The sequence below is a fragment of the Neopelma chrysocephalum genome, unplaced genomic scaffold, assembly GCF_003984885.1.
Source record: "Neopelma chrysocephalum unplaced genomic scaffold, ASM398488v2 Primary Assembly neopelma1_44, whole genome shotgun sequence".
In the NCBI taxonomy this organism is placed as follows: Eukaryota; Metazoa; Chordata; class Aves; order Passeriformes; family Pipridae; genus Neopelma; species Neopelma chrysocephalum.
Window position 1 is genome coordinate 9,587,734 of NW_020897703.1, and position 27,973 is coordinate 9,615,706.

The window sequence follows — 27,973 nt, forward strand, 5'->3', positions numbered from 1 at the left end:
TTCCAGTGCAGAAACTTAGTTCTTTGCTTTCATTTAAAGGACAATGAAATACAACTTTCAAAAGGATCCTTATAAAACAGCCAATTGACTAGGCTATTTAAAGCCTGTGAAGACTTTGATAAACCTGTTTTGTGATAATATTCATGATCTAAAATATACCAGAGGGGAAAAAAAAGCTTCTTTATATCAATGTTGCAGATTAGCAAAATAATTGTAATGGGGGTATAGGTTAATTTGGTGGTTTTGGGTGCAAGTTGTGGAGTTGTGGGTGTTTTGTTTGTTCTGTTGCTTTGGGGTTTTTTTCTTTTTTTTTTTTTTTTTTCTTTCTTTTTAAATCAAACAGGCTTAGTAAAACCTAATTTCCACAATGTGTATTAACCATCAGGAGAAATGTAATTAGTTTAACACTGAGATTATTATTTTGTGCTGGTAAGGTACTTGGATGATAGAAGACGTGGTTTCTAGATATCCTATGAGCAAGTAATAGGTAACAAGTACATTGATATAGAAAAACTTGCATAAGTCAAATGCTAAGTTGAAGAGCAAGCACTTCACTTTCTGTATGCTTGTATAGTACAAAATCAGCAAAGACTAGATGAGATTCTTCACTATATATAAAAAGACAACTAAAAATACTATCATGAATTTTAGGTAAATTGATAAAGAGAAATTTAGCAAACATTTTACTTGAAATAAAGGAGAGATGTCTTCTAAATATCCTTTGGTATCCAAGCTCAAAACTGTGCTATGGAGAAGTTATTCAATACTGCTAACTACTTGATCTCATTTATGTACAGGTGTGAAAAGCGTGTCAGTTTTCAGTTTCTTTTAGATATATATATTTACACTCCTACTTAATCATCTTCAAAGGTAAGTACATCTTAAACATAGATAAATAATTGGGAGTTTCTCCAAAAATTAAAAATAGTATCACCAAGAAGATGGTGACAAATGTAGTGCTATGAAACAAATGTCACTTAAGACTTTTTTATTCTAAATTCTTAATTGGAATTCTCATCTCACAGCTGTACTTTTTACAGTTAAATAAATCTTTGTTCAAAACCAAAGAATAATCTTATTTCACCAATACTATGTGACAAACAAAATGGGATCCTAAGCTTTATTGACTTGAAGAAATTGAAGAACTATGGAAGTCAGTTCACTAATTCACAGTGCACTGCATAACAGACTGCAAATCAACCCACCTAAACAACTGATCAGAAAAATTATTTTCTCTTTTTAAAAAATTATTTTCTACTTTTTATACAAATAAGTTAAAATCAAAAGAAACAACACGCCAGCTAATGCTCACACTTACGACTTTTATCTTTTACTTAAAGCTGGTTTTAGATAAAGGCAAAGTGCAGACCTTCAAACCTATGGAGGTCTCTCCAGAAGGCCTCTGGCAAGGACACCAAGTGTGTGATGGTGTATACCTTCCATCCCTCAAGGACCAGAGAAAAGATCAAAAGGCAATGGATGTTGCCACTCTTCCTGGAGCATAAAGCAGCTCAGAGCTCATCTGCCCCCCTCCTCATTCTGCAGCTGCTTTGTGCTGAGCACAAACTAGCCTCAAGTTTGAGAGCCCAAGAACTGTCCACATTTAAACCTGTCCCATGTATTTGTGAAGATCACCCAATGCTTGTGATGCACTGATATGATGGTATTGAAATGTCAAAGGTCTTCATCATAAACTATTTCCTCCCCAATTATTGCAACATATTTTACTTAAAATGACACACTGTATTCAGTATTCTTTAATATTAAACTACTAAAAATGTTAATTCAACTGTTGTATAAACATACCTAACCCACAGTAGGATGTTTTCAAACCCTTATGCAAACCTCTCTAAGCAAGTACCAAAAAGAAAACTACGCTCTCACCAAACACTAGGAAAGACCCATCTCCTCCATTTTTCCACTTTATTCTGCTAGCCCAAAACATCATAATTTCCTGACCCCTTCCCCTGCAAATAAACACTTAGCCTCATATATGCATTTAAACACAACATATATGCATACTTACAAAAAACATCATCTCAATGCCCCAACTGAGTTTTTCAATTTCCCATAACACAGAAAAATCTCACTTTCTGAGCTGAAATTCCTCTAAACTACTCTCTAAAGAGCTCCCCTGAAATGCCTTCTTCATGAAATTATAATGGACAAACATACTTCACATTCTCATGTACAAACTTTATACTTCCAGAGTATCCTCAGTATTCTTACTGGATAGGTAACTGATTAAAAATAGTATTTTTCAGTTCTCTATCGCTTATTTGAAAATATGGGATGTGGTTGTAAATTTTTTTTTTACATACATGGAGTATGAAAAGAAACCACACCGCTGTACTTTTGGAAATTTAATCCTCTCTTGGCAAGTAACTCGGGAAATAATTCTTACTTCCTCCTAACTTTCCAGACAATCCAGTCTGTCACAGTGATAGTTAGAATATTGCAACTATGCATAGACCCACTTGTTCACTAGTCTGATTTATTATTTCATTTACAAAAGTTAAGAAAAAGCAACACAACTTTCTTTACACAGTACACTAATCAGTCATTAAGAGGGATTTTTTTTCCAGTAAAGAAATTGAGGAGGAGAAATCAGTTTTAATGAGACTAATAGAAATTGCAAAGATTATCCTTTAGCAGGGTAAAGAGGTATTACTATTTCTACAAAGTTAATAAATATTGTGCTTAAAGTTAATGAAATGAGATTATACATTATGGAGTTCCTCAGGTAGTTCAAAAACTCCCCAGCCACAGGGAATATCTGATAACATTTATAAGAGATACAACACACATCCATTTCAATAAATAAATAAAAAATAACAAGAAAAGTGATGGTAGAGGGAAGGAAGGGGTAGCCAAAAGGGAACATGCTATCTAACAATCACTTATAGTTCAGCCTTGTATCTATACTCCCCTTATCCCATGGTATTCTCTCTTTTAATAGACATACATACATGAATATACATATATATACACATACACACATATATACACATACACACACCTTCACACACTGATCCAAAAATTCGTATTTTTCCCTCAGCACCAGGCTTTTCTAACAGTATGGGGTTTATCATTTAAATCAGTAACATTATAAAAATGTCAGAATGATAGGAAAATGCACACCCTTCTATCATCATATATTGGTAAACCAAGAAAAAAAAAACAAACCAAAAAACCAGTAATGCCTTCTCCAAAACATAGCATGCAATTGGATACAGCACATGTAAGGATCTAGTATTTTCTTTTACTAGGTCTTAAATGCATCTTCAAAATGTTCATCTGTTTTTCCCTGCTTGTTTTTACAGAAAAAAATATGGCTAACAACTGGTTTGGTGAACACCAAGTCAAGAAACAAACAGGTGCTATTTTTAATTAAATTGTGCTGCAATGTTGCATAATGATTCTGCAGTGGAAATTTATCTTCTATTTGCAGGAGTTGCCTTACTAACGAAGCAGATTGATCTTTGACCAATATAAGATAATGATTCTTCCTCTGTATTTCTACAAGATATTAAATATACCATGGGATTTCTTGGTGCGTGTCTTAGTCTACTTGACAATATAAATAATTTTCAGCAGCAAGTATTTCCTACCTCCTTCAGCTCCTTCACCACCTTCAACTCCTTTTAAGTTATTCATGTCTGTACTTTAAACAATCTCTGATAATCAAGTAGTGCAACACAGATGTTCCTTGCAGAACAACCTAAAACTGGAACTGCACAAAAGAAGACAGCAATAGCCATTTAGATGAACAAATTGCAATAAAATGTTCACTGGGCTAAAAAACATATTGAGAAGGTCATAACTGTTAGCTATCCCAATTCTGAATCCAACCATTGCAACTGCCAGAATTTTAATTTATTGGGGAATAACAATGCTGTCAAAGCAAAGCCAAATACCTTCTTTGTGATCAAGGAGCATCTGGCCCTACTCAGCTTTAAATCAAATGCTACTTATCTTAATTTCAATTAGTAAGCTTGGGTTTTGGGTTTCTTTCCCCTCCCAAAACACAGTTTTAGCAGCTGTTGAGAGAGGGATACTGCTGTGACCAAGTCAACACAGTTAGGGAAAATATGCAAGCAAGCTAACTTGCATGAGTACATATGCTTACTACTATACCTCTAACATAGGTTCTTCGTCAATAGACTTAAGAATCAAGCCCCTGATTACATATTTATACATTTAAAGTGACAAAAAGATTAAACATGTTTCTGGAATCCGTGAGAGAAGGTAGAAGCAGCAATCACTTGGAATCTTGAGTGTTATATTCAGTCTCTCCTGATGAAATCTGGCTGAGCCGTTTGCTTGATCCCCACAGCTTTCGGGAAAGCTGACCTGAGCGCATCTGTTTAAAAGTAATTCAGAGAAACAAAAGGAGGGGGAAGGGATAAGGTGGATAAATTAAAAAGGAATTCAGACACTGATTCTGGTGAAATGCAGACACTACAATGTACTGCATAAACAAAACTATATCAACAAAAATTATTTGAAAACAAACCAGAAGTAACACTTAGGGATGATTCTTGGGACTGACAAAAAACAACACACAAAACACTAACCACAGTCTTCTCTGATTTTGAACAGCTAAAGGGATATTGCCAAGTAATGTACGCTTATATGTTTAACCTACTTCAAATGGCCTAAAAACAGTGTTTAGATTGCTATTTTGATAGGAAGGGAAAAAAGAAGTGGATGTCAAGCAAGAATGAATCAAATGAGAAGAAAGGACGTTTTATTTTAGAGATTTCAAATAGTGCTAGAAGTGAAAAAGAAAAGATAACCAAGATGCAAGACAGCGATGGCAGAATGAAGGAAAAAGAGAAAGGTTATCTCCTGCTGTCAAATTTATAGTCTTCCAAAGATCCTGTGTGAAGTGTTCAGAGCAAAATTTAAATCAGAAGTAAGTCACACTGAGTACTATATAAGTTAAGACAGATAACAAGCAACCAGAGGCCATATTAAATCTGGTAGGTCTGCAATCTGACAACAATTTGTAAGAAACTATTTTACTGCCAAAGTACAAGGTTGATGATTGGCCAGTAGTGATCAGCCTGGCAGCTGATTAGGTTATGAACTTCCTTGCAGTTCAGTAAACAAGATGCATGCCTTAACAACAAAAGTTCGGGAACAGTTCCCCCCAGTTACTACTACAAATTTAACAAGCTTAAGAACTGTATCATTACAGCAGCAGTGTTCTAGAAAAGGCACAGTGCTGACCAGGATTAACACTAACAGGTGATAATTGCCCAGACTTCTGCAACATCCAAACCAGCTAAGTAATTGTTAAAAACACAAGAAGATTTATTATACTTCATACTAGATACTGCCAATGTAGAAACACTAAAGGCCAATCTTAATACCAAGCAGCGTTTCCCTTTATGCACATTAGAGAAGGTCACTCCTATGGATCCAATCCTCTGTCCTAAGGATCAGTATCACCACCGAAAGCCAGAACTACAACACTGTCTTCTGTATACAGATAAAATTCTAGTAATTAATTCCTTCCCAACTAAAAATAAATTATTCAACAAATAAACACCCCACATACATACACTTTTCAAATATATTGATTGATGCCATTATAGAAAACTAGAAAATCTGGGACATAATGTTGTTCCTTATATGTTTGTGCTTAAAAAAAAAAATCTATTTACATGGATATTAACTTGAAGATCATCTGAAATATAAACAGAAAATCCTGAAAAAGAATCATTGGAAAGCCTCTACAGTCATAAAAGGAAACCAGTCTTTGAAACAACACTTTCTGCATAGTTAGAAAAATAGATATGATTAAGAACTGAAAATAAGAAAACAAAAAGCCTTCTGTCTAATGATACATACAAATTTCAGCCTACAAAAGATCTTTCTATGGAATAGGAAGCTTAGAAATGACAGTGACTTTAAAACTGCTGTTACAAACATATGTTTAACCACATCATAATCAGCTCTTTGTCAATTCTACAATAGAATAAAAGCTGTTCAACTGGAAGTCAGTGAAAACCAACCCCACCGCATCTGCTGTAAGCGAGATTAGACTACCATTGTGTGAAGCCTATTTCCAGTCTTAAACTATGTATCTCCTAGCTAAAACATACTGAAATACTGACAAGTAAGTTCTCTTTTTTCACATTTAAAATATAAAATTAAATTAAGACACTTTTCTGGCGTGTACTAAAGGTCATGCAAAAGTGATAATCACATTTTCAAATAAATACATTGCAGCACAACAGAGATCCAGTTATAAAGAGAAGCAGGTTTAAGCTAACTCAAGTACTTTGAAAGTCATCACAAGAAGTACTTAAAGCAAAACCTATGTTTTGCACAAGAAAAACTGGGCATATCTATTTGACAGATGGATGCTCTGTATTTGATATTGCATATGCAGTACCAACAAGTTTATATTCACCATATGGAGCACTGAGCATACTGGGAACCTACAGAAGTGATTCGCTGTGCATTGCAATTAGAGACTTTAAACAGAAAGAAGTAATATTTTTCCCCCCCAATGTCAGTCAATGCATATTAGAAGATATCTGACAGAAACCATAAAAATAAACAAAGTGGCTTGCTCTCTTTTTTTCCAACTTTCTTCAGGGAAATTATTTCATCAAGAAGTGGCTGACAACACTATCCCGTTCAGAAAAGATTAGCTATTATGACTTTGCTTATTCAGATGTGAGTGATAAAGTCTGGAAGTTAGTCCAGCTGAGCTTCCCATCTGCAATCCCTATATACCTCTGATTCTTAATGAGAACTTTCAGTAGAGCAGTCTCAACAGTTATTTGTTTCCCACTGAAAACTGAAACTTGCTCTTAAATTTACCCTGCCATAGAGGAGACCTCTTGCTCAACTGGAAAGCAGAAATAAGTGAACTTCCCACTGTTCGGTAGAAAAAGTTCTTGATGGTAGGTTTTACCTCTGCTGGCTTGCCAACACCAACGATAATCAACTTGCCATCCTCCAAGCCAACAAGGATGTGGCTGTACTCTTTGGTGACAGAAATGCAATGAATTGGCAGTCGCATGGCTAAGGGGGAGATGCTCAGACTCAGGCTGAAATGAACCAAAAAACCACAGAGAGAAAATACATCATGTATTTGTTTGCACATACTGCAAAGAATCACATTGCAGTTCAAATGGCTGTCCACAGGATGCACTATAAAACACACTTTCTCAAGGATCCAGTTTGCAATTTCCATTATTGTAAACTCCTACAGAACAATGTAATCATATCCCAGGAGAGAGCTTCAATAACAAGTAAAGGCATTGATGGGTAAACCAGTAAGCTAAGACATTTTCACTGAAATATAGTAACATTAGTACCACAGCTGCCTAAGTGACAAAGATCACTCCCATTCTGAGGAACAATGGAGCTCTACAGAGAGTAGCAGTAAGTGGAGCTTAAAACTCAGTGCAGAACAACATGAGACTTGATCCTGCAGTTGCTGAGCTCCGTGTCACTAATCAGAGGAAAATCACAGTTTGCAAATGTCAGACACAGCTCCTCCTGAATTCTGTGAGTTCTAGGTGTCTAACTGGGATAAACGTCTGCGAAGAAAGAGGTCTGTTACAACCTCTTATTTTATTTTTCTCCATGTCTTAATTCTCCCCAAAAAGTTTTTTCAGGAACACAGGAATTGCCTATCGCACCAAGCAAAGTCCATATTATACAGCCATTTTTCAATAAGCCCTTATATTTGTACCTCAATAATAAACTACTGATGGTGGTACATTACCTGTAGAGATCCCGTATGGAAAGAAATCCCTGTAAGCTGCCCATCACGATATACTCGCCAGTCACACACATATCTGACACTTCCTCCTTCAGAGTCTCAGAACCCAGATATTTTCCATTGATAGAATAGAGATGTAATGCATTCTTATCCTGAATAGATCAAAAATAAGTATGTCACAGAGGACTGACAGGATAAAGAGTGTAGCATTTGTATCCTCAACTCACTAACAGGAACAAACCCACAGACAATGTTGAAAACAGTCTCCTTGTTGAATGATACAAGAGTAGCGATTCTACACTCAATGAGTATGGATGCAAGGTCCTGTAAGGAAATTTTTGAAGTCACCTCTTTAAGTAACATTGTAACATCTTACCTATCCATTTAATCAATTCCAAATCTCCAGGAAACATCATGGATTTAACAGACAGGTCCCTATTTCATAAGGATTTTTCTTTAGGAAGAAGAAAGGAAGACAGCACTCATCTTCACATCTTCAGCCTTGCTACCACCCTCCTCCCCCCCTTCCCCTCCCAAAATGAAAAGCAGAGGGAAACAAGTATATTTCTAGAGCACTAGATCTAAAAGCATTTTCTGGACAAGGCAACAAATTCTTGATGGATTAAAGACACTAAACTAACAAAAGTGTCTTTAATTCTTCCAGCCTGACAATACCTTGGGTCTCTTCTCTCCCCATCTTCCCAATGTAGCTAGTATGCCTAGGTAAAAAAAATTTGTCTACCAAGAAATTTCCTATGCTCCTAGAAATCACAACTTGATTCCTTATTAAAGCAACTACACAGCTCCTCAACAGGCAGAATAAGCTACCAGTGAACCTTATGTCTCCAATCCAAAACTAAGAAACTGTAGTCACTGAGCATCTTGCACACAGAACTTACTGCTTCCCTTATAAGCCCCTGTTTCTGTGCACAGTGGAACTTGTTTCCCCTAGTTTTCCAGTTCAAAGCAGCTTTCCCAGGAACATTTGTTAGCCTATGCTTAAGCATCTTCCTTGCACGTGTTTGGAGATCTTCACGAAACTCACAGGAGCACAATATGCCTGCGGTTTATCTTTTAATCAAATTTCATTGAAACTGGCTAGAAAAATTCAAAAAATATGGAAACAGACACTGCATGCTCAAAAGGCCTTTCCCTTAGGAAAAAAGTTGGTATATTTACGATTAAAGTCTTCAGTGACAGAAACAGAGGTATTCCATGAACCTAAGTACCTTAAGAGTAGTCTTTCCTTCTACGCTGGTGTGGACAACTATATGTCCTTCCCAGGACACAGCCAGATTGGGAACAGTCAGCAGGAGAGAACTCTCACAAGGTGGTCGCAAAGTCCTCACGTACTGACCTTTCCGAATAGTGCGGACAATGACAGTGCCATCCTGCAGCAACCAAATCGAGGCAAACTGTTACTCAGCAGGTAAGTTACCACAACACTTATACAGCGAGGATACAGGGAATACTTTGAAAGCACTCAAATCCTTAATGGGAGATAAGGACAAAGAAGCCTTTCCCTCAAGACCACGCGCTATAGCCATATGCAAAAACCAAATGCAAGCAGGGCAAGAGGGGGAGGGCAGGCAGCAAATCAGCCATTTCATACGTCACATTTACGAGTAGGCATTATGTGCAGTACAAAGTCAGAGTTCAGCAGCCTGCCAGCGTAGTAGAGTAAGGCAGACTATGAGCAAGCTGCACAGGGTTAACAGAGCAGGGAAGAAACTGCCCCAGAATTATTGCTATGAGGATTCCACACATGTTAAAGGAAGTCCACACACGTTAAAGCTCATCTGTGCAGAGTAACACCACATAATAGGTGAGGCCTATGCTGTGCACAGCAGTTTGAGACAGCCCGAGGTAAGCAGGCAGCAAAGGAGATGGCACATATCTTCTTACTGTGCAAGGTTGAAGAAAAAAATTGTGCAATAGTGACATTTTTTGTATTTTTCTTAATCAGCTTCAAGTGTGCTCTACGGTTTGAGTAGAGAAGAGGCAAAAAAGGGAAAAGTAGGAAGATGCTTACCCTGGATCCTGACACGGCCATATCAAGTTCAGTGCTGATGCCAACACTCGAAACTTCATCAGTATGCCCATAAAGGATCTGTAATGGCTTAGGTGCCAGGCCTACAGGCACTCCTCCCTGAGAGTAACAAAAAGTGCAATGACACATTCTCTTGCAGCTGAGGACAAACAAAAAATGAATTTCTGGTATCTTCAGTTGTGAGAGGTGTGTATTTGACGTAGGCCAAAACCAAAGGTATAACTCAGCCATTCCAATTTTAATTTACTGCCTTTTATGTCAGCAGCCCTATTTACTGAAATCACTAGAATGAACAAACATGCAGTTACTCTGTGTGTGTGAGAGAGTGTTACTTAGCTGTCTTGTTTCTATCCCTTCAGGTGTTCAGGAGAGCAAGGGCCACAGTGAGCAGTCCTAACAGGACTTGTTCACCCCCCCATCCACACATTTATTCTTCACCTGTGTATCTGGGCTTGTCCAGTTCTTACAGTTTACCCTGGAATCAAGCACTATCTCCACAGCTAAGCTTAAAGAAGCTGAAGGCTATTTTGCTTAAAATAATAGTAATCCTTTCATTTTCTAAGGAAAAGTAAGGAAATAATCCTTCTCAGTGACTACCAGCAGTGTGATATGCAAAGGAAATCTTGCAACAATGTTCATTAAGAATAGTAATTTTCCCACATAACTGCAGGGTATCACAACTTTTCTTACAGGGAACGTACTGCCAGCACACACAGACATTCTCAAACCGATTCTAAGGCAAGACCTGTACTTAGAGAGAAGGTACAGTAAACAGTTCTGCAGAGAACTATATGTTCTCATTTCTCTGATAAAAATTTGAGTGCCAACCAAGCCCTGAAAGCCTGAAGCATGCAGGAATACAGAACAAGTGTCAAAATACAGGGCTGGGAAAGGTGACAGTGCAGAGAAGACAATTAGAATGGAGCTGCCAGTATGCAGTCCATTGCTGCCACTTTGTAAAGACCAAGATAAAACTCTCAAAAGAAGAATTTATAATACATAAAACATCATTCTTATATCTATTAAACAAAAAATACATTAGGATCTTAAGAAAAAGTAATTCTAAACAAAGATAATCTCCAGAGGATGACTGTTCAACTCACACTGAAAGGACAAACTAAAAATTTTCCAACATTTATCCCCTCTTGAGACAAAAAAAATACTGGTATGAGCTCTAAGGTCTCACTTTTTTTTGATCATGCACTGTTACTACAGTTGAAAGAACTGTAAATACTCCCACCATAAAGATGGCTTCCACAAAAACACATGCAGTTATGCACCACTCTGCTGCTTTAATGTGCTGACTTCAGTTCAATGATAAGAACAACATGACCTGACCAAAACATGACAGCTCCCCTGTGGCAGTTAATTCTACTTGTATATCTGGAATGTAGCAATCAGAAATGAATATTTTAAATGCATAACAATGGAAATGGTTTCACGTTTTTAGTGTAAGCACACGCCTGGATCACAAAACCACCTTCACTGTGTGAAAGCACAAGACCAATATGAAAGAATTCTCAAACGCCAGTGTAAATGCAGGTCATAGACTAGCTCCTATTGTAGACATCAATACTCTCCACAGAGAAAAGGCAGTGCTAAAATGCAACTACTGGAGTGAACAACTGCCTAGAAATGTAACATTCCTATTTTCCTACCATGAAAATAATCTACAAAATCTTTAAAAGAGCTTCTAAAATAGTGTACTTCACCTATATAGTAACTAATGTGGATAGTTTTTCAAACAGAGAAGACAATGGGAGTAAAATTACTAAGCTAATCAATTTTAGTGGACTATCTTCCCTGCAAACCTGAAGGGAAGTCAACAAAATATCATAGCAAAACAGAGAAGGACAAAAATACATTCACAAACTGTTTCTCAGAGTACACATTTAGTAACATACCTGCTGAACTATTTGCCATATCATACAGGTAGTGTCTCTGGAGCCTGAAATTAAATGAATTCCACAGTAGTCTATTGCCAAGCAGGTCACAATATCTAGATAAAGGAAAGAAAACAGAAAGTTATCACATTGGTATTTAAGACTAATTTCCCACAGACTGATGATGTGGACACAATTTGGCAACAACATATCCTGATTTGCATCAGCATGAAATCCTCCACTGTGATAAGGGCTGATGAGACCTTTGAAACAATGAAGTCATGGTGCAGCCAAGTGTACCAACCTGACCTATTCAGCCTTGCTACCTAAAAACAGCAGGCAAGCCTTATTTTGAAACTACATTAAACCACCACTCCAGTGACTAAAAAGCCATGTTCAAGTACTTATGTATAATCATGGTTCAAGCATTCTTTCATTCTTATGCTGCCATTCCTTTATAACTGCCATGCTTGTTTGCCGAAGCCTATAATTCTTTCCAAGACCACCAAATAACAAGGTACACACATAAACCCTTTTTATTTCACAATACAAAGAGTTACTAACCCATGTGCCTGATGTGCTGTCCGATCAGCTTGCCTTTCGTAAGAGATGTCACCCTGATGCTGTTGTCCCAGTGTCCTCCACTGAAGAGTAGCTTTGCATCATGGGACACTGCAAACAGCTTTGAGGTGATCTCCAGCCCTGGTGCAAAAGGACCACTCATATTGCGTTGGGTTCTGTAGGCAAATGATGGGCAGTTAAGAGTAACCTTAGTTCAAATTTATGTATTTTGTACTTCCTTTATCCTTAAAAATCCTTTATAAATTCCATCTATAGAAGAGGCTATACCTATGGCAAAACTCTCACTGCCATCAGCAGAGTGGAAGCAAGATTTTACATTAGATATTTTCAGTCTTTTATGCAATTTGATAACTCATGTCCTTACTAAGTATTGTAACATCAAAGAGAAAAAACAATATTCTAAAACCAAAAACCCCAAACCACCAGATATCGTGTAAGAAAGTATTAAGACTGCCCATCTTGGATTTCAAGATGAGTTTTTATGACTGATAACTAGAAAAAAAATTGTTAGTAGCTCTAAGAACAAAGAAGCTTGAAATGACACAACTCTTTACTAGAATGACGTTACAGATTAGATGTAGTATTACTGAATATCAGAAGGTGAATTCCTAGGTGAAAACTCAGACAATGGAAACAGAACAATCCATTGATTGTTGAACAATTGCTGTATTCCGTTAGTTTAGATGTATTCATCTGCACCCCTCCTCATAATTTGCTTACTTGGGATTTGTCACTGTGGTATCTCTGATGAATGTAAAATAGTTGGAGATATTTTTATCATAAGGTAGCCAACCATGAGTTCCAATAATGCAGTTCAGACTTGCTGTTACCTACAAGAGTTTGATTAAAAAAATGGTGAAACTGAGAGGTATATTTTCTGATTGCCTTCAAGGTAATAGAGCTTGCATAAAATCCAGTAGAGGCTTCTTGAAAATTTACCACAAAGGAAAAACCACATGCAACTCTCCCCTAACAAACAAGTAAAAACTCCAGCTCAGATGAGTTAATCCACATGTGGTACATAGTAGCAAGTTAGAATAGTGTATGTTCTACATAGGTCATAGAAGTTGGGGTGGAGGGACAGCCAGGAGACAAAAATGAAAAATCTCAGCTGACCAACCCCTCTCAAACATTTAATTACAATCCAGTCATTTAGTTCAAGCTGCTGCTTCTTCTCTTCTTTGAATAGTAATCATCAGCAGTTAACACATTAACAGAGGAAGTTTTAAAAACATTATACTACAGTTCCATTTCTGAAGAAGTAACAGAAACATCCATCTGACTGTCTGCAGTATAATAACAGTATTGACACATGCAACTCACCAAGATCTCTGGGCTTCCCTGAGAAATAAAGGAACGTGACTGATTCCTGGGAACAACAGCTTTGACAATGGGCACACCATCACTAATTCCCTAAAAAAAAAAAAGAAAAAAAAGACATGGTTTTGATCTGATTATATCCAAGAACAAAAGGACAAATCTAGAAACTGTGAAGAGTCAGATCCAAAGCCTCTGGATCAGTGTCAGACCTGTACAGTACTCTAAGACACTGGTACACACACACACTGAGTTCATGTAGGTATGCTTTGTCCCAAACACTGGAAATGAAACCCTGGCTCTGCCTCAAATCAGTGAGTTTAGCTACCAAGTTCAGGACTCACTAGTCCTCCGACACCACCAGTGACATCTTCAGCTTTCTTGGTGTGGTGACTAAATTAATATTTAAACAACACCCACACAAGCATCCAGCAGATACATATTTATGGGATTCAACCTCTATGAAGCTAACTAAAAAGACAGAGCTCATTTTATACACAATGCATTATAAAATATTTTCTTTAAATAGGAAGCAAGTTTATTTTCATCTAGGTTGTGACCTTTTGTTTTGACTACATCAGAAGTTTCAACTAGACTTTAAATAACTTCAAGTAACACATCTACCTCTATGAAGAATGACTTCAGTTCAGTGAGGTGTTGGAAGAGATTCAGAGTAGAGGTATCACTCTTAGTTAGTCTTTGTACTACCTCTTCTGCTGACAGCCTTTGTGGATGGGGCTCCTAGGAAGCAATATTTGAAGGAGTAACAAATTAGACTAATTTATTAATTTGTTCAATACACGAGATACTCAGAATCTTAATGGGAAAACAGTCTTTTATGTACCTAATTTCCCTTCTTTAAGTGAATTTATTTTGAAAATGGGTTCTTTACAAATGTTAATGTAACACAGACTTAACATTCCTAAAATTACAAGCAATTATCTTACGAAGCATTATTTTTTCAGAAGTTCTTTGTAACTCAGTTGTATTTCAACCACAAAGGTCTGGTTGAGTGGGAACAAAAAAGCATTACCTTCAACAGCTGACAGGGAGTTTGCCCAAAATTGTTTATCATCCCTTCTAAAGCTTTCCTTTCTTTTTCATCTGTTAAAGCATCCAAATCCACAGCCCCTGTATCACAACCAGGATGATAAAGAGTAGAAAGATGGAAAAAACTCACAATCCAAATAACTTACTGATAACTGATATGGTCGACTAATGTTGCAAAACTTAATTTATTTGCAGCATTATCATCCTTTACCCCAGGAAAGCCCCCAAACAATGCATTCATTTAAAATATAAGTGTATCTGTAAGCAAAAGAATTCCAGGCTTTTTTCTTATCAAATGAATTTAATATACTTCAGGCAAGAAACAAATAGCACAGAAAACCCACCCAAGATTTAACTTTGAAATTAACAGATTAACATTTGTCTTCAATATTAGTTCTTTATAAGGAACTTGCCTTAAACTCCTAAAGCATAAGAAACCTCTTCCCGTCAATGCTTTTAAGCAAGCAAATAAGAAACTAACAAAAAACCCCAATAACTTTTAGAAAGAAAAGACAAGCAACTGTAACAGCCCTCCTTTAAAAAAAACTGTACTGGTTATTTGAAGGTAAATTACAAGTTATGCTGCCATATTTCATCCATAAATCTGTTGTCTTACCATATGCTACTGCATGGTATGTTCACAAATCAAATGTTTTCTGTCTAATATTGAAAACTCACAAGTCTGATGACAATGACAAGAGAGCATACTGCTTTGTACCTTCATAAGTACAATAATAGAACACATTAAGTGCCTCTACTGCAGCTGGTCCCCTCTGCTTGTAGCCAAAAATCAAATCTATCCATTCATGAAGATGAGCAGAAACATACTCAGATTCCTAGAAGGAAAAGATGCTCTTGTAAGAATAAGAGAAGTACTGCTCCCATCTTGAAGTATTTACTATTTTCTGCGGAGGAGATTTAACTACTAAACTAAGAGTATTCACACACTAGGTATTTATCAGTATAGGGCAGAAACATATGAATATCCATGTGTTATGGGCAGTAAGTGCCAGGTAAGAGGGAAAATTAATACAGTCATGCAGCAGATCTGGAATATTGAGATGCAGCTATGCAAGGGAAGGTATCCTGTTAGCTTCCCAATACCATACCCAATAATATTTAAATAGCAAGGGAAGCCTAATCACCTAAAATCACCTCTTTCTGTATTTTATCTCCTAGGGCAGCAAATGCCCAAATGATTAGTGCCTAAAATGCCCAAAAGAATAAATGCTCTTTTGAGGATTTTATCAACATACACAATGCTTTTAATGGGATGTTGTAATGATACTTTTAATGTCAAATGCGACCACAAGACTAGTTTGAATGTCGTCCTAGTCATTTTACATTTAAGTCACAGTAACAATGTGCAAATGTACTTTCTTTACAATTACGGCACACGAAACATCATCTTACCAAAGCCTTCCTGTGTTTATAAATGAAGTCTTCTGGAGAGTGGGCCCATTTGGGGAGAACAACATCATTTACCACCTCTTTTGATATTTGAAGCTGGCCTAAGTTAAAACCTAGTGAACAATTCAGAGAATTTTAAGAGTTACTACAAAATACTTCAAATATCTTGATTTCTCAATAAAGATTAAAACTCGTTCTTTTCTCAATGTAAGGGAAGAACATTGAAAAATTCTTAATGTAAATCTCCAATAACCCTACCACTGACACAAGAGGTTAAGTTCTGCTCTAAATGTTTAAAATTTTAAGTGATACAGGATAACAATAATCCAAAGCATCTAAACGATTCCGAAACTGAAGTCCCACCCACAAAAGTAGCATTAATCTTTTACACACTCATCTGTAAACATTTGCTTTTGCTTTACTAGGATTAAGAGTCCAAAACATTTCAATGAGGTTATTCATAAGAAGAAAGTTACTTATAGGTTTAAATGATTGTAAAATCAAGGCTTTCAGGAAGTCTTAAATCCCACCAGCTATCATGGAAATAACTCTAAATACTCAAATTACTTGAAAGTGGGACTTGGGTGTTTCCAATTTTTCTAATTTAGAACTCTAGTAGATTGTACCTAGCAGACTAAACTAGCAGTAGCACAAAGAGACAAATCCATTTTTAAACATAAGTAGAGAAACAATTCTCTATACAATAAGTGTGAATTAAAAACGTTAAGAGTCTCATGTCAGAATGCAGGATGTTGCCTTTTCAATCAGCATTCTGTATGAGTGAAACAGCCTTTTTTTTTTGCCCCCTGGTTCTTCTTCTGATGGGTGCTGAAACCTTACATGGCTCTGGAATTGGCTGACATAATATCGCACTGGAATATAAAAGTAACAAGCAAAAAATATGCTGGTTGCCTAGAACAAATAAAAGACCTCAAATGTTTGAAGATGTTCATACTCTATCACCCAATGAACCTAGTAAAAAGAATACTAATTAATCTCTATTAACTTTCGCTGACTTCTTAATCAATATTAACTATTACTAAATTTTTCAAACATCCAAATAAGAATCTCTGATACTTTACATCAGGTAAAAACCACTATTCTTAACCATCCTTAAGCCCATATTCTGAATTTTAAACACTTAGGCTACTGCTCAACACAACTGCTATCTTCATTAAACAGTTTGAACCCAGAATGATGATTACTATCTACAATCACACCATAAAGTCTAAATAAGAAGTGTTCCATAACATTCACAAATGGTTTTAACAATTCTTTTCCGAAGAATACAAGAACAGCTTTCTGTGAGAATATTCTGAGGAGTCAGTTTACCATTTTGATTCTCCAGGAACTCTGGAAAGTAGAAGAACTCTGGAATAAGTTCCTTGACATCATTGGGGTTGTCCATGAGCGCCTGCCAGGTAGCAGGAATAGAGTGAAACTGCCTGTCAGCACAGTCAAATCTGTGGATAAGAAAACTCAGGTTAGACTTAGGTCATTCCCTCTGTAAAATGACAAGGAAGAAATAGAAAGGTGCTGCTTATTTGCCCACAGCATACCTGCCACTTTGTAGTTGGATATGAAGTGTTGTGAAAGGTTCTACCCGAATGAGGTAATGCATGACACCAGCAGCATTTGAGTAATGTGTCCCATAGTGAAATTTGTCAATCATCCCAAGAGGATCCTCAAAATTCTCATATCTAAAAAAAGAAATCTTTATAAATACAACTGAGCACTACAGTTGATTTACTTATGGGTTATACTTATTATAGGCAAAGGTTGAAAAGAAACGATCATAGCAATCTGCAACAGAAAAATACACTGGGTTCTATCAAACATGACAGTCCCAAATCTTACTTAGAAAGTCCCTAAGCAAAAGGTTGCTAAATTATAAAAATGTACACCAGAAGAAGCCTTTGCATACCTGTTATATTCTTCCCTAGGCATTTGCTATCAGCTGTCAGAAACTAGAAAAAGGGCAGGCAGGACTGATTCAGCATGACTTTATACAACAGACCACAAAACCCCACATCACTAAGCTGAATATTTACTATTGAGGATACTTGTGACAATTTCCTGAAAGATTTTAGAAATGTGTGTGTCACTGTGTCAGGACGCAGAAGAGAGATTTATTTAACACTCATGCCCATTTCCTTTTCCACTCACAAACTCACTCTACCATGCCACCATCTGGCTGATACATTCCTCAGCATCACAAGGCTCGTAAGAGAAATTATAGTTAATCATACTGCTAAAGACCAAATTATCATTACAGTCAGGATAGAGCCTAATAATTCAAAGAAAATTCTCCAAGTTTTCAGAAAATTTTGGAAGATACCTGACTGCAATCTGGTATGATATCACACTCAGGACCCACCCTAGCAAAAAAGGAAAGATCACTACACTACACTGGTGTAAGTACCTGTTATTCCTACCCACACAGGACTTACCAAAAGCCATCAAGATACATTTTATTTTAAAGACAATAATCTATGCTTGAAAAAAAGAGCAGTTTTCAACCTGCTGGGCCATTAAATTTTTTCTACAGCCTTTCAGTTTTTTATCTCCACATCTGAGAAACAAGTGAAAATTTATAACAGTAAGTTTTGTCCTTTCACTGCCACATAACTCAGTGCCATATAAAATAATCTGAATGCAGCAGGAACAACAAATCAACCACCTTTGCAAATGTATCTGTGATGTTATAAAATCAGCTTTAAAAATTTTACTGTCGTAACAGTAAATGTGTTAATTAACCTGCAGGTTCAGAAAAGACAGAGAAATATAACTGAGTCTTCAAATACTTACTTGTCTTTCACAGTCTTAGCATTCTTCTCATTTACCACACCTATGGGTTTGGACAGATCCCTAAAGACTGCAGGATTATTCAGGTCCAGTTCTTCTGAAGTGTAATCTCGTAAAATCCAGGGAAACTACCAAAAAAAAACCATCAAGATCAAATTGAGATTAAAACTATAACTTTCAAACCAGAAAAAAATACATAGCTTTGGCAAAAATTTAAAAATTAACTTTTTAAATTACCACAGGATATTGAGCAAGGTCATTGTAAGTTCGTCCTGCCATCGTGTTCAGCTGAATAAGGTAGTCAAAGTTGGATATTTCTCTATTCACCCATTTCTGAAAAAGATAAAATGGAATTCATTATATCAAAGATGCCACTAATGCAAATTACATGTCCTGTCAGTATCTATTTGCCAGAGGATAATACTGGCAAGTGAAAGGCACAAGCTCACAAAAATGGTATGAAAGTCCAGATTCAATTTCTCATAATAAAGTTTATTTTCCCTGTGATTCAGTGATTGTGCTACCTATATTTCACTGAAAGCAGGTCTCTGATTGATGATAATACTGTTTTCACTACAGGGCAGCAGACAACTAGGAGCCTCAGAATAAAAAAGGAAATAAAAATAAGAAATGAAAGAAACAAAAAGAAGGCAGGTAAACGAGTACTGAGAAAAAGTGGAACAGAACTCTGAAATCCATTAGAATTCTAAGGTCAAAATTTATTTATAAATTGTTCTGCCATTGGTTAATGGTACAGGAATTTGCAATCTAAGTTGTCCTTGCACCTTTGCTCCATTATTATGTTTTAAACCAAGGAACAAACATAGCTGTGTTCAGAAGGGCTCAATATTTGTCTGTAGTGGAGATGGAGACATTTCATTAGACACGATATTTATTCTACTTAAATATATAACATGATAGCTTTTATCATTAGGAAAACAAATAAAACCCAAAGTATTTCCATATTTTAATATTATTTGTAAAGCTTCCTCCCTCAGAGAACGCAATAATTGTGTCATAAAGAGATGGAAGTTAAAAATACATTTACCACATTGAAAAATTTATCCATGTTTATGGTAATACAGGCATTTTGATATTTTCCTTTTTTATCAATATTATTAATTCCCACTTAATCTTCACGTGGGTTTTGTTGAAAGCTCCATCATGAAAAGGTAGCAGGGAAAACTATTTGCACATCTGGTGAAAGAAGTTCCAAAATGTGCACTCAAGATCACAGACTAAAAACAGAGGCAAGTCTGCTACATGTTTTCCATTCATGTTGGAATGCCCCTCAATCACATCAACAGAGCCTGACTCTGTGGATTTACCTGACTGGAAACACAAAACACAACAATTCTAAAAAGATGCATGTGGAAGTTCAGGGGCCAGATGGAGGGTACAAAAGTTGGCAGCTGACATCTAAACACTGGGGGACTCCTTCAAAAAGCAGAGGAATGCTCTAGACAATTTATGCTGAAGTCTCATACCTGCATCAATCCCGAAGCTTTAAAAAGTTCCTGTGGAGATCTGGTCCCAGAAATATTTGGAGAACGCAGTGACAATATTCGACTGTATACTTTATTTCGTACCTGTTAGAAAACAGCATTAATAAAAAGAATATTCTGGAGATTGAAGCTGACAAGTAACTTATCTAATTAAAATGTGAAATAATCAGGACACAGTTACACTTTCAAACACTTTGACCTCTTTCTACCTACAATATTTGGACATGCATGGATGTGACATGCTTCACACCAAAACCAAACACACAACATTTTATAACAGCTACTCAAATTGACCTACTAGTATGTAACTGACCCTAAGTTCTGATATTTGTCTTAGTCCCCCACACAAAGGATCACTGACACCGCCTAAAGAGGAAAAAAGCCCTTCACTAATCCTAAACCATGGAATATAGAAAGAGCAATAATTTAAAATATCGTGCTAAAACAGAAGGTCTCCTTGTAATTAGTTTGCTCAATATTAATAAAAGGTGTGTTTCAAGACATTTAGATTACCACTAATGTAATTTTAGTTCAACAATTGTTCTGTATGATAACACGAGAGAGAGGAAAAAGAACAATCTTGTTTCATCTATCTTTTCACAATTAATCAGTTTCTAGATGCCAGACTGAGGTTTTCACAGGCTGCATTCTGGTTTTCCATAATGGCTATATCCAGCAAACCTTTTGCTACTAGTCTTACAGTATTATGAAAGACACCAGACTCAAATTAAATAAAATCAGTGAACTTAAACTTAATCCTTGTGTTAATTACATAAATCCAGGACATTCAGGAAACCCATACCTCCTTATTGAAGTTGAGGAAGTAGTTGGTTTGATCTGTAAGGAAGATCTCCAAAGCTGACCTCCTCAGGTTGTACCGACGCAAATGTATCTCTCGAATTTGAGAAAGGTGCCATTTGAAATCAAAACCTACCCCTAGGAAAAACACTTCTATTATTGACTTGGAACATATATAAAAATCTTTTCATATAGACATAGGGCAGTTCCACTTCCAATCATCCCAGAGTTATTCCTAGAAAAGGCAAATTTTATATCTGGTTTGATTAACCATTTTTCTAGGAAAAGACTAACTTCAGCTGTTGTTGTGTTGAAAGAAAGGAAGCAAGAAATATCTCATGGAGTGTAGAATTTGTTTCTGCTTTCTGATTAAAAACATATTATAAATGTATTCTGTTGACAAATATATTTTGTTGACAAAAGGTATGAACCAAACGCCTTTGCTTTCTTAAACAGGCTCAAATAGAAGCTTTTATGTTCAAATTTCCCCAAAGGCTGACATTTTGATATACTGTTTAGGAAAATTTTACTATTATTGGTCAAACATTTCACTTCACTGTTTTCATGCTCAACTGTGTCTAATATATATACATATATATATGTTCTATATTCTATGTGTATGTTCTATTAAAGTTCACTAGATTAATACAGATGATTAATGCTTATGTACTGCTACTTTTAATCAATGCATGAGTGAAACATTATTTGTCAGGGAGAACAGAGAGGTGTCCTTTATGGAGAAAATGAGAGGTAATGACTATTTCTTAGTCAGCAATTTTTAAAAATAAAATTAAAAATAAGTGAAAAAATTTACAGAAGCAAATTTTTTTAAAGAAATACTAGGAATGGTGAATCACTTTAAGAGTTCAGCAAGTACTGTTCCAGATTCTTGATTCTTAAGGGATTAGCCAGCTCCTGACCATCAAGTGCAATATTAAAGTACAGAAAATCTTGTCTCTACAATTAGTTTGACACTCATTCTCTAAAGATCAGACTCAGCCTACTAAGAGCAGAATGCTGAACTGCACTGAAAAGGAGATACTGATCATGCTCACCTTCCTCTTTTTCAATGCTACCATCAAAGAAATAGATGTGCTGTGTAGTGATCTCCAGCCTGCCAGGTATCACATCAATTACTGTAATGAGTTCACAGTCTTCAGACAATATTAGCTTTTCTTTCTGACTTTCCTCATCCTTGTCATCCCTGCAAAAATACCAGGAAGTGTTATAGGGTTGTACAGAGTATACAGTTGTTTAGGTACTTGGTAAGAGTACAGTTCAGAAAAGAATCAAATTTGAATGGCATTAAAAGTACAACATAAATGATTAGATAAAGCTACTTTCATCAGCAGTCTTGGGTGCTTCAGACCAGAACACAAACATTTCATGGCATTGCTTTTCAGGCTTAATATTTCAGCCTCAGGTACAATGGACTTAAATATCTTTGAAGTATGAAAATGTCAGGCTGCATTTCCCTTACTTAGTTGCTAGGTGCTTAAATTCTCTGGCCCAGAGCACAGCTGAGTTCTAGTTCACGTGTCTAAAGTTATCTCCCAAGTTATTTTGCTACAGTCTATAGCAAGCATTTAACAAACTTTAAGGTACAGGAGGATGCATCAGTATCACTGAAAGAGCCACATCTCTACTGGACTTCAATAGCACAGACAGAGAGATGCATGCACATCATCACATGTCCAGGTACTGAAAAAAAGTATTTGCTATCCTCCCTCAAGCCCCCCTTTCCTCCCTACTCCTTTTTTCTTACAGTCACACAAGTGACATGAAGGAAGCACAGCAGGCCTTCTCCCTGGAATGTTCAAATTCAAGGTACTCTAGCAGATTACTGCCAACTGAGCAAACTTTCACACTATGCAACTGCTGGTATAGTGAATGGCCACAGCAACTATGGACAAGAGCCAGTCCAAGTCTGGTCTATGTCCTCTTGAGAATTACAGCCAATGTACACAGAAAAGCCTCAGCAATTCTGGAGCTTCAGCCTCAGACCAACCGTGAGCAGTAAATCACCGATGGATCCTCAGAAACTTATGCTCTGCCTTCTTTTCCCTGAGGCTTTTCATGTCTCATTGTTGACAATGAAAAATCCAACAGCAACTTTTCTGCTGATCAAAACTGCCCTGGATTGTTAAGGTCAGACAAAGAAAGAGGGAAGCTCTGTATACTAATCAACTCCCAAACTTCTTTTTTGATACTTATCCCTACCACAGAAACGTATTTCAACTATTCTATTCTGCTCTACTTACAAATTGGAACTGGCTGCTGTGTCTTCATCTGGTAGTTCAAGAACATCATCTTCCAAGTCACTCACTTTGACCTGCTTCACCACCTCCAGAAGCAGAGATTCACTAGAGGGTTGGGTCTGGTGCACACCTATCATAAATAGACATTACAGTTCAGAACATTTTTTGCTACAATACTTTTGGAAATTTAAACTACTGAGTGTGTCTTCTATGGTTCAATGTTGGTTTTAACCAAGTAAGACGCAACTAGAGTTCTTAAATATTTTTGGGGTTATGCAGAACACTGAAAATAGTCCTTGAACTACACTGAAATACATATTGAACTGTAACAGTAGAAAGGGAAGACAAACACCTAAGAAAAATTTAATATGAATTCTGATGGGGACATTTCCAAGAAAATATATTACAATGTTCTTTCAAACACTGCTAAAGCATGCAGATTTAATGGAAATAACACTTTTATTTTTAATGGAAATAACAGCATTTATTTTTTACTTATGTGGGCTTACAAGAGTGTTGGGTTTTTTTGTTTTGTTTGAGCCTTGATATCCAATGCATTCAACTTCAGAGTAACACCACTAACTCAGCTCTTTGGCATACTTCTGAAACAGCTTCATATCCACACATTTTAATCATAAACACTAAGAGGTTTTGAACAAATGCTGCCTGCTTACTCTGGTCTGATTGCTTCTTTTTCTTGAAAAAATAATCTTACGCAAGAAAGTTTTGTGACTGTTTATTTTAAAACAAAGGAGTTATTTTCTTTTGTTATTGCACAATAAAAATATACTTCAATGAAAAAGGGGAAACTAATTCTAATCAGTAGGAAGATGCTGTTTCAGGTCAAAACAGCACTATTATACTATAGGTATTACTAAAGATGAAATAAAGAAAAATCAAGACTTAAGTATCTAGCATAAACTTCTTGTTAAATATGAAGAGGAAAGTGTGTATCTTTCTTTGGTAAAGACAAATGAAATAGCAAATACAACTTCACCTAAATTATCTCTCAGGTCACTAGCATCCTGATGAGAGTTGAAGTTGTAATTCTGCACTAGTTTTAGTCTCATACGTGAAAAGTTTTCCACGTTTGAAAGTTTCCAGTGAATAGGACGCTGTTTCCTAGAAAAACAAGAATGTTCATAAAAACAGTTTAAAGAAAGCAAAGACTTAAATGAATGAACTGATTATAAAAGAACATATTTAGAAGAATACTGGTCATCCACTTGAACACTTCAAAACATATAAAATTAAAATGCAGTTTATTGCTTTTATTTTGTATTGCAGCTCCAATCAATCTTTACTTTCCAAACAGCATTTATTTTCACAGATTCAACAAAGTTTGAAGCGGTGTTCAAGATCATCTAGTCCAACCATCAACCTGACACCACCATGATCACCCCTAAACTATATCCCCAAGTGCCATATCCAGATGCCTCTTCAACACTTTCAGAGTGAAGTGTGACACTGGTGAGTCACCATGGTGACTTCACCACTTCCCTGGGCAATGTCTAACCACTCTTTCAGCGAAAAATGTTTTTCTAATATCTAATCTGACCCTTCCCTGACACAACTTGCAGCCATTTTCTCTTGTCCTGACACTTGAGACACAGTAGAAGAGGCCGATCCACACCTCAACTACAACCTCCTTTCAGGGAGTTCTAGAGAGCATTGAGGTCTCCCCTGAGCCTCCTCTTCTCCAGGCTGAACATGCTCAGCTCACTCAGCTGCTCCTCATAAGACATGTTTTCTAGACCCTTCATCAACATCATTGCTTTTCTTTGGACCACACTCCAGCATCTCAATGTCCGTTTTGAAGTAAGGGGCCCAGAACTGGACAGAGTACTGAAGGTGTCACCTCAACAGTGCAGAGTACAGGGGGACAATCACTTCCCTAGTCCTGCTGGCCATTCCATTGCTGATACAGGCCAGGATGCCGCTGGCCTTGGCCACCTGGGCACACTGCTGGCTCACGTTCAGTTCACTGTCAACCAGCACCCCCAAGTCCCTTTTTGCTGAGCAGCTCTCAAGCCACTCTTCCCCCATGCCTGTGGTGCTGCCTGGGGTTGTTGTGACCCAAGGGCAGGACCTGGCACCTTGCCTTGTTGAACCTCATGCAGCTTCATCGATCCAGCCTACCCAGAGCCCTTCGCAGAGTCTTCCTGTCCTCCAGCAGATTGACGCTCCCACTTAACTTGGTGTCATCTGCGACCTCACCGAGGGAGCAGTCAATACCTTTGTCCAAATCATCGATAAAGATGTTAAACAGGACCAGCCTTGTTTAACAGTATTTTCTACTGAAATACATCAAATTGTTTACACTTTCAGCTCATGCCTTAAAAAAACCAAAACATCTTTATCCAGAACTTGCCCAAAATCTAAGACATGCAAAATGTACTCTTAAATTGAAATTACTTTCATGCATAAAAACTCAAAAGTTTTCATTTGCCACTTGGCAAGAAAATCTAGTATCCAGGTAACCAGCTCAGCATAACACTTCAGACTTTGCATTTTGATAATTAAATGCAGAAAACATTATAAAAGATCCATTCAGTATTCACATCTCAAGAGGGGTTATCACACTCAATTTGACCTGGTCCTAACTATGTGAAACAGTCATGTGAGCAAATTTCTTGTAAGCATCATACACAGTTTAAGAACTTCACTCTTACTTTTCAGACCAAGGACCACGTTCAGAGAATAAGTAAAGCTGGGCTGCTCTCCACTGCCTCAGAGTAGCTGTGTGGTGACTACTAAGTTGCTTTAGCATACTGTTGTACCGCAGATTTTCCTGTCGAGCCTTTCTGCTGAATGGTTCCACAAAGTGCTCCTGAAAGATCATTAAAAATAAATCTAGCACTGAAGTAACTCTGACCTTTGAAAACACAGGTTTGTGTCTTTGAAGAATTCTCATAAAATAAAAAGAAACAAAAAAAGTAGCAGTAAAAAAACCTGAAATTTTAAGTTAATGCCTAGAAGAGAAATTTTAAAAAGCTTAGTACCGGAAGAAATAGTGCTAGACTTTGATTTAAAGATGTGAAGAAAGCATTACCAATGCTGAATCCATATGAAAGTAATTTTCATTGTCAGAAAAGTGGTCAGTACCGGAAATCCTACTATAATAGATAGGATTTTTCTTTACATTCTAGTATTCTAGGATGTGACTCACATTGTATTTCTCCTTTGTCTAGTTGAATAAAACAGACTTATTACAAGCTCCTTTATTAAGAAAAAAAAAGGGAAAACAAGAGAAATCTAACTTTACTATAATATTTCCTGTAATTACCAGTTAATTCTAATGCTGAAACTGAGTCTGGACCTTATATGAAAAGGTCAGATTAGAAGCAATTTTTCCACACATTAAATAGGAACTGTTCACTGTTTTAAATGTTTTAATTGCATTGAAATAGGGCTAAGGGGGTGGAGGGGGAATCAAACAACTGACAGCTTATAATGGAGAACAGGTTTTAGAAATTCATAACACAAATCAAAGTAAAAGAAGATGCAGTGTATAGCAGAGCATAATTCTAGGTTGCTGTACTATGAGAAAGGTCTACTGCACTGAAATAACCCTGCTTAAGAGATAAGACTCTTAAATAGAGAGTAGAATTAAAAAGCATATCCAGAAGTGTATACAGTCACACTTTCCATAAAATCTTAAAACAATTAACCTGTTCATAGTCACTTGAATTGGATCATCCTGGAATTCATTTTATCCATCTTTTAGAAGTCAACTCTTGAAACAGTTCTTCTAAGAGAACTAACTTCTAAGAGAACCTTGCACTCACTCAAAACCTTACCTGAAATTTAAGCTTACTTTCTCCTCTTTCCCGGTCTCGCTTGTGCATGTTCACCATAAATGCTTCATAACAAACTTTCCAATAAAGTGCCATCTGCTCATTATCATGTCTGAATGAGTTCTCTTCATACTGCTTCATATTTGGAATAATCTGGTTCCACCAAAGCAAAACAAAAAGCACACCACGATTTCTGAATTGGTTCCTCTGCTTTCATGGCTAAAAAGAGGGGGAAAATGATAAAAAAAGAATCTACTACTTACATATTTGTCAATATAAACTTGCCACTCATCAGAGCTGCAGTATTCTTGAAAGTCCTCAAAGAAAGAAGGGCTGCCATTGGTAGGAGGCAATGAAGGGAGATGCAAGTTCATGAAAAGAAGTTCATAAATCTTGGATACCAATGTCCGAACAAGGGGAATCAAAAATGAGTAAGTTTCTGTCTTCTCTTCAATTGATCTACTCAAAATGCCTTCCAGCTTCCCCAAGAGGTAGCATGCTTCAGGTTGGCTCTCAATTACTTTGGTCTGCAGGAGGGTGTTTAGTTTGGCTGCTGCCATAGCACAGACCTACAAAAACAAACAGCAGAAAGTGAATGCAATCCTCAAAATAGCAATTTGAATACCTATCTTTTTACTGCTACTAGTGCCTACATAGTTCCAACTTCAAACAGCTTGCCCTCTACTTCTTTGTCATGCTTCAGAGGTGCACAATGACAGGATTGTAGAGTAAACTTTCAAATGGTTAGAAACAGTAAAATATCTTCCC

At 36.7% G+C, this 27,973-nt stretch overlaps 1 protein-coding gene across 4 annotated transcripts in view; it reads right to left on the bottom strand.

The window, feature by feature from the left end:
• Positions 1–322: 322 nt before the first annotated feature.
• The window catches only part of NBEAL1 (neurobeachin like 1), an 82,387-nt gene continuing 54,736 nt past the window's right edge, over positions 323–27,973 (bottom strand). For 3 of the 4 annotated variants that reach the window (XM_027678392.1, XM_027678391.1, XM_027678394.1), the window contains 25 exons: positions 27,469–27,774; positions 27,209–27,358; positions 26,081–26,238; positions 24,406–24,530; positions 23,412–23,538; positions 22,206–22,354; positions 21,155–21,288; positions 20,335–20,436; positions 19,085–19,180; positions 18,851–18,975; positions 17,602–17,742; positions 17,375–17,505; positions 16,046–16,155; positions 15,351–15,468; positions 14,616–14,713; positions 14,207–14,323; positions 13,589–13,678; positions 12,986–13,095; positions 12,248–12,420; positions 11,705–11,799; positions 9,783–9,899; positions 8,980–9,141; positions 7,754–7,902; positions 6,935–7,070; positions 323–4,363 (listed from right to left, as the gene is read on the bottom strand). In XM_027678392.1, the coding sequence (XP_027534193.1) occupies positions 4,262–4,363; positions 6,935–7,070; positions 7,754–7,902; positions 8,980–9,141; positions 9,783–9,899; positions 11,705–11,799; positions 12,248–12,420; positions 12,986–13,095; positions 13,589–13,678; positions 14,207–14,323; positions 14,616–14,713; positions 15,351–15,468; positions 16,046–16,155; positions 17,375–17,505; positions 17,602–17,742; positions 18,851–18,975; positions 19,085–19,180; positions 20,335–20,436; positions 21,155–21,288; positions 22,206–22,354; positions 23,412–23,538; positions 24,406–24,530; positions 26,081–26,238; positions 27,209–27,358; positions 27,469–27,774 (3,321 nt within the window). In that variant the 3' untranslated portion in view covers positions 323–4,261. Of the gene's footprint in view, positions 4,364–6,934; positions 7,071–7,753; positions 7,903–8,979; positions 9,142–9,782; positions 9,940–11,704; positions 11,800–12,247; positions 12,421–12,985; positions 13,096–13,588; positions 13,679–14,206; positions 14,324–14,615; positions 14,714–15,350; positions 15,469–16,045; positions 16,156–17,374; positions 17,506–17,601; positions 17,743–18,850; positions 18,976–19,084; positions 19,181–20,334; positions 20,437–21,154; positions 21,289–22,205; positions 22,355–23,411; positions 23,539–24,405; positions 24,531–26,080; positions 26,239–27,208; positions 27,359–27,468; positions 27,775–27,973 lie in introns of those variants that run through there. The other variant, XR_003533484.1, reaches the window with a different exon arrangement.